Source organism: Mixophyes fleayi, chromosome 12 (genome assembly GCF_038048845.1).
Source record: "Mixophyes fleayi isolate aMixFle1 chromosome 12, aMixFle1.hap1, whole genome shotgun sequence".
NCBI lineage: Eukaryota > Metazoa > Chordata > Amphibia > Anura > Limnodynastidae > Mixophyes > Mixophyes fleayi.
The window spans coordinates 70397662-70405213 of NC_134413.1; the positions used below are offsets into that span (position 1 = coordinate 70397662).

The 7552-nt window shown below is 36.8% G+C and overlaps 1 protein-coding gene across 1 annotated transcript; it reads right to left on the reverse strand.

Annotated features, from left to right (window-relative positions):
- Window positions 1-5363: 5363 nt before the first annotated feature.
- On the reverse strand, window positions 5364-6191 carry LOC142108868 (olfactory receptor 2F1-like). The gene has a single exon (XM_075192805.1). It carries the CDS (start codon window positions 6189-6191, stop codon window positions 5364-5366), a length of 828 nt encoding a protein of 275 aa, XP_075048906.1.
- Between the last annotated feature and the right edge of the window lie 1361 nt (window positions 6192-7552).

The following is a 7552-nucleotide window of genomic DNA, read 5'->3' on the forward strand; positions in this document are numbered from 1 at the left end:
AATTACATATGTTAATTCCATAGTTGTACTTTTTATTTTACAACGTCGCCATGGTATACATGTTTTTGTTACTAATAACATTAAACTGAAAATAACAGACACAAGATAGCATATTTTGCACACTAACACAAATATTGTACAGTGGTTTCAATTTATATTAAGTTTCTGCAAAAAAACAAAAAATTATTACACAAAGTTCAGAGTGATATCTCATAAGTTTTACATTAGTTTGAATTATTACTAAATAGGCATACTGGCTAATATTACATATTTTTTTCCAAAATGTTTTCAAAGAGAATAAAGTAAATTAAAATATTAAAGAAATTTGCATTCAGTCATTTCTCTTTTTGTTTCTTCTCATTGCCCATAGATATAACAACAAATTAGATTTTTTTATGTAGAATTAATTGTATATATTTTAAAAAGTAAAAAGCTTGAGTATAATATGCATGTGGTAACTATTTCTCCATAAAAGAAGCAAATTTCTTGGTAATTAGTACACATTTTTTCATTAATTTTTTTTACAAAAAATAAAAAAAATGTAATGCCCCCTTGTGATGTTTGAAAGGGAACAATGCTCTATTTAACGGGAAGAGGCCATGAGTTGAGAGAGCTTGTGAGAGTGCTAGTTCATGGACTAATCAGTTTTGACCTGATTCATTAAGGAAAGTAAAGCTATGAAAAGGAGTAACTTTGCACCTGGGCAAAACCATGTTGTATTGGAGGGGGAGGTAAATGTAAAATGTGGGGACAGATTTATAGTTGGGATAGGGCATGTCCTAGATCAACTGTAAACGTCAGTTTAAAAGTAAAGCTATCAAGTATCTATGTACTACATGAAAAAACAGCCATTATTTAATTTATGTGCAAAATAATAAACTAATTGCACCCCTTGCAATGTAACATGGTTTGTCCAGAAGAAAGTTACTCCTTTTTTTGCCTTACTTTTCATAATGAAATAGTCCTAAACAGTCCAGAGTAAAGAGCACCTTTGACAGTCCAGGGAAATAACATTACCTATGGTAGCAGAGCATTTACTAGCTTTACAAAAAGAAAATTTACAGTGCAGCTGTCCCAGCACACAAGAGCATTATGAGAGGGGACCCAGGCTCCTCATTACACAGGATTGCCTAGTGTAGCAAAGAGATCTGCAAATAGAGTGATTAGAACAACTTTAAACAGCTACCCCAAAAAGCCACAGAAAAGGAGGAGAGAAGTGCAACGGGAGGACACTTATTAATGCAGCTAGTGAGTGCTAGCTCCTGAAGCAAGTGGACTTTGGGCAATGAGCCTGATAAAGGATGGGATAATGCAGAAGCAATTTATTTAACAACAGCTGAAAGTGCTTAAATGATTTATGCTGAAACGTGTTCCTTTAATGTACGTACAGAGAGACTAGTGCCCATTACTTTTAGTCTTGTGCAGATCAGAGGTCGGCCTAAGGGCAATATCAGGTAGACATTATAACAAAAAAATAATCTATTCAGAAAGCTTTTTTCTTCCTAGCGGGCTGTCTATTGCCTTGGGTTGTGTTCAACAGAAGGTAAATACGGTCACTCCTCAAAATAATGATCTCTTCACACTGAGAATAACATTTTTAGTATTTGCTCTACTTTTTCAAATGCTTGATGGCCCAAAAACAGCCTCTATGCTCCATCCAGCATTTATAGTTACCTGACAGTGTTATAATCATAGACTGCTGTTTTGAGAATTTGCATTCACCTGTCTAATTATACCGGATTATCTGGACTGTCCAATTGGTGGCCTCCAACATCATAGAGAGCCTACATAGTCAATGCTGTATGACATATTTGTTTTAAAAGTATCCTACCCGTGAGCAGACAGTACTAACATATAAGTGGCCCTCTTTATATACAAATTTGGGGATACCAAAAATAGTCTTTGCTCTCACCCAACTTATGCAGAGTAAATTTAGCACAAATTGAGTTGTTTTACTTAGCACCTGGTTAATCATGTTCTCTGGATTAATTGGCTTTGAACTTACCTTAAGAGGAAATGCCCTTCAGATGGGCGTATAATAAACAAGTGGACCTTTTGTGTTGTTAAAACAATTTAAGTAGATTAGATTGCATTTTGTAAGGACTTTAAATACTCTTCTACACAGTCTGTAGTAATTGCATTTAATCTGGGGATCTCTACTTGTTGAAGTAATTGATCTCCAAGAACCTACAGCAAATTTAAATGTTTCAATGTCTCTCTTATACATTATGTGATAGAACATTGATCTCCAGGGTAGAGAGTTGAGCTGGGTATGAAGCTCCCAGATGAACTATAGGTCCTCAGATGTCTGTAATTATTCATTCTCTCTCTTTATTGCCGATAAGATATTAATAAACAATAATGACTTAATAACGTTATACTTATATTATGTCGTCTCAATGCAATTTATTATAATATTTATAATTATTATTGCTTTTTTGTTTCTAAAGTTTCAGCATATTCTGTACCACTGTACCTGTACTTGTATACGTGTACTTGTAATCAACTAAGTATAGGATAATATATGTATATATTAAAGAAATTGGTGGTGAGGATCTTGCCAGGAAAAGCTCACAATCCACAATGAATAGTGAACCTCAAGGAAAGGGAAAATTACTATTGTCACAACAAAAACTAACATTATTCATAATAGAAGATATATATTGGTTGGACTTTATGTACAATCAGGGGTACCAAGAGAGGGTGGAGGCAGGTACAATGCAAACAGCAGTGGGGATCATTATGGGGCCAGATGGGACTCCATCCCAATCTGACTTAACCTGATTAAAGGCTGGAAAAGTGACTATTTGGACCCAGAGCTTCCTATTAAGCCACGTGGGCACACCATTTGCCGAAGTTGTGTGTGCAGCCTGGAGACAGATGGGTGGATGTCCAACCAGGGGAGATGGCTAAAAGTAAAAATAAATTATATTATAGAGAATACCTGAGGATTTGGATGGTGGGAGAAAGTGATATTTTGAGGTCGTCAAATCCATGAGTGAGCTGATGCAGAGCAACAGTCTTGGAAGACTGCTATTGTGTAGCTGTTGAGGAATCAGAGATCACTGAATGGTTAGATAAGTATTCAGTAATACTTCCAAAACTATCCAATGGTGAGACGTTACAGCTGTTAAATGCTTGAAATGTATTGTTTAAACTATAGAAATATATATATATATATATATATATTTATATTATAGTGATTTCTTCCCCAATGGCCATTTTTTTTTTCAAACTTCTCCAACCCATCATCCGGTTCCACTTGTTATACTGACAATGAATGATAAATATTTTTTTATTCACTGCATATTTTCTACTTGCCCAAGATGGTCAAAGTTTGATATTATATGATTTTCCACAATATCAGACGTAGTGACTTTGCCAATACACAATTTATGCTAAGAATGTGCATTATACATATTTCTATTAATGCTGTATAATTGCAGGAACAAATAGAAGTGAACATTAACAACCTAATGCACTGCAGTCATGTCAATGAGTGATTATATGGGAGATATTCAGTGTTATTACGGTGTTTCCCCGAACACGGGTTGACAGGCTCCCTATTCTGGTTTCAGGACAGAATGTCATAAAGGTGCTCTCAGTTCCGAAACTTCAGGATGGAAAAGCAAAAACTATGGTGGAAACCATAGATGAGTGGGGATTGCGGGACAACATCCAAGGGCTTTATTTTGATACCACAGCATCTAACACTGGAGTGAAAGGTGGAGTATGTGTGCTGCTGGAGTCTCAGATTGGCTGATCACTACTGACTTTGGCGTCTCAACATCACATCTCTGAAATAATGCTGGGTGAGGTCTTCAGTATCCATGATGTTTCTAAATCTCCAAACATGGAGCTTTTCGTCCACTTCTGAGACTTTTCGCCTAGAATCGATCAAGCTCCATTCAGCTCAGCAATTAAAGATGAAAATACATCAGGGGTGGTTGCTCCCTGGAAAGATGACATCATTAAGTTTGTAGTTGCTCATTTAGAGAAATTTCAACTGAGAGATGATTACCGTGAGCTTTTGGAACGAACCATAATTTTCTTGGGAGGCATTCCTCCACGTGGAGTACATTTCATATTTCCTGGAGCTATCCATCGGGCTCGCTGGATGGCCTGGGCCATTTACTCCATCAAGATGTGGCTTTTCCGCAACCAGTACAATCCACAGAAGCCAGGGATCAGCGAGTCACAGAAGACTCGCAGGATATCGTACTGTGACAAAGTTTGGTATCATCTGCAGGAAGTTTTTCTGTTCATTACTGCCATTTATATATATATAGGGGCAGTGTAGAGAATTACAAGAACAGCTATTCGAACTCACCACAATTTTCTTGGGGGGCATTCCTCCACGTGGAGTACATTTCATATTTTCTGGATCTATACATCGGCCTCCATCAAGATGTGGCTGTTCCGCAACCAGTACAATCCACAGCAGCCAGGGTTCAGCAAGTCACGGAAGACTCGAGGAATTTCGTACTGTGACAAAGTTTGGCATCATCTGCAGGAAGTTTTTCTGTTTCATTACTGACATATATATATATATATATATATATATATATATATATAGGGTCAGTGTAGAGGATTACAGCAAATAGATGCAGAGAATAAATTGGTGAGGCAATATACTGGTATGATTGAAGAGGGAATTGGGATTAAGTGCAATGCCAAAAAATAAATGTTTGAATTATACAAGACATATTATGTTTCCATATGATAACTTACCTGTTTCTGTCAATCAGATTATTGCCCAATAACATTGAAGGAGTTTGAATGCTCAATATTCACAGGGATTGGCCTGCATGTTATCTTGCTCTTCATGAATGGTGACTGTTTATTGTAACACTTATATAATTACTATGTACTGTATCACTAATGGATAGTTCATCAGAAGATGAGTCAGTTCCTACCATTATTCCACTTAAAACGGTTCCACTATGGCAACTTTAATAGAATAATTGGAAATTAAACACAACTAGATATGGATATCATCTCATAGGAAAAGCTGGTTTTAGAGATGTTATTATTGCCAGAAACTTTTGGTGTCTGTAAGGTGTCATTAGTGTTGGCTAGGTATGTTAGTCCACACAGCGTTAAACTTAACCAAGTTGTTGGTTTTTTTGAGAACAGGAACAACAGCAGTGATGCAGGTACACACATGGTTAATGGATGCAGCAGTTGTAACAGTTATAGAATGCAGCTAGGGTCATAGGGTCATACAGCAGGGTAATATGGTCAAACAGCAGCAGAATGCTGATGTCATAGATCACCACCCCTGCACCAGTTGACACTAGAGGACCAACAGAGAGAGAGAGTGAGAGAAGAGAGAGCATACGGAGCACACTTTTCTTCAACAATTATTGCCTACTTATATGATTAATTATGGTGTCTTTCACATCCTTATTCCTCATACTGTATAAGAAGAGATTCAGCATTGGAGTCACTGCTGTATAGAGAATAGATACAACCTTATCTGTTTCATGAGAGTTAGTGGAGTGGGGTCGTAGATACATGAACGTAATTGTACCATAATAGAGAGTGACAACATTAAGGTGCGAGGCACAAGTGGAGAAAGCTTTATGCCTCCCTTGGGAGTAATGGTTTTTCATGATGGTGGCGATAATATGGACATATGAAACTAGAGTCAAGGAGAAAGAACACATAGGAATAATCGCTGCAGAGATATAAATTGATGTCTCATTGAGCCAAGTATCTCTGCAGGACATTCGTAGGAATGGAGGAACCTCACAGAGGAAGTGGTTGACATGGTGGGACCTGCAGAATGGCAGTTGGAATGTGAGGGGCACCTGAATGAAAGAGTTTATGAAGCCAACACTCCATGGAATGACAGCTAAATAAAAACACATTGTCTTGTTCATGATGTTGTTGTAGTGCAACGGTCTACATATGGCAGCAAATCTATCATAAGACATGACAGCTAGTATCATGCATTCTGTTACCCCTAGTGCTAAAGACAAGAACATCTGGGCTGCACATCCTAACAGGGAAATACTTCTGTCTTTGGCTAGGGTGTTTATTAGGATTATGGGAACTATGGAAGAAGAGAAACCTATGTCAATGATAGAGAGGTTACACAGGAAAAAGTACATGGGACTGTGTAATTTTGGGTTGCTCCTCACCACAATGATCAGTAGTAGATTTCCTGACAACGTGATTATATACATCAACAATACAATGAGGAAACAGATAACCTGGAGGTAAATTCAGTCCCTAGAACATTTTCATATAGTACTGCGCTCACACCACACTTGATACTATAAATGAAATACTAATATGGTAGATGTTAGCGGTTAAAATGTTGTCTTATATTATGTAAATGACTCTGATATAAAGATAAAACACAATTTTATTATACTAAACTATTAAAACTATAAAGTGCACAGTATATAACAATTATTGCACAAGCCAATAAATAAATAACATATATAGAATTGGTAAGATAATGTATCATCTAAAATAAACAGTTGGCATCAATAAATATGACTCTGATAATAAAGAAAGCATACATTAAAATACTTGAGTCACAAAGATAGCTCCTCAAATAGTGTTATTTAGTCCCAACTGGCAGAAGTAAATAGCACCATAAAGTCTAATGTTGGTCTATCATTGCTACGATACTGGATATTCCAACAGTACTACACCCTAATTCAAAACTAGTGTTTGGACATTTTGAATTTAACCGTGAACACCTACCATATTAGTCTTTCATTTATAATATCAAGTGTGGTGTGACCGCAGTTCTATATGAAAACTTGTCTATATATACTATCCCAAGGAGTGATACCTTGACATCTATGTGTTGCTGCACTACACTAGTGGGTTTTGGGGTTTGAGCGCGGCTCACTACAACCATCTATAAGTCCCTAGAAAATGTCATCGCACCGACTATCCACTTAAAGATATGTGAACAAGCGGTACTAGTCACATTACTGGTACATTGTGTAGTTTTTTTGTAAAATGAAAATGTAATTGATCTAGACATCTGTGATGAGGATGATGACATCACCATTGAGAAAGATGACCACTGTTAGCCAAATGTCCATTAATAAATTGTTAAAATCCCTATCTATATTTCAGTTCAACAGCCAACAACCAAAAGGTTTGGTTTTGTGGGAGCACAAACAAATCAAGCAATTTAACCACACAAGTGTCAGTCCCTGTCGATGAGGTGCTTGATTTTATTATGTGCATGTCCTTTTTAACATATGGATGAGTGGGTTTATTGATGCCACCGATGTCTGTCTAATGAGTTCTGACTGTTGCCTCTTCACTTTCCATGAGACATGTTGTTTAACATTAAAAATATAGAGTGCGTGGTCTTTCTTTCAACACTTTCTTCTGGGTACAGCCCACCTTCGTTTATCTACTTGTTGAAATGTACTGATACAGCTGTCTGTCTAATAACCTCTGCTTTTCACTGCCTATCACTTTCTATGATGGATGCTGTCTAATGTTAAAACTATAGCATGCCTGGTCTTTCACTATATTTCTTCTAGGTGCAGCCCACCTTTGTCTATCTACTTGT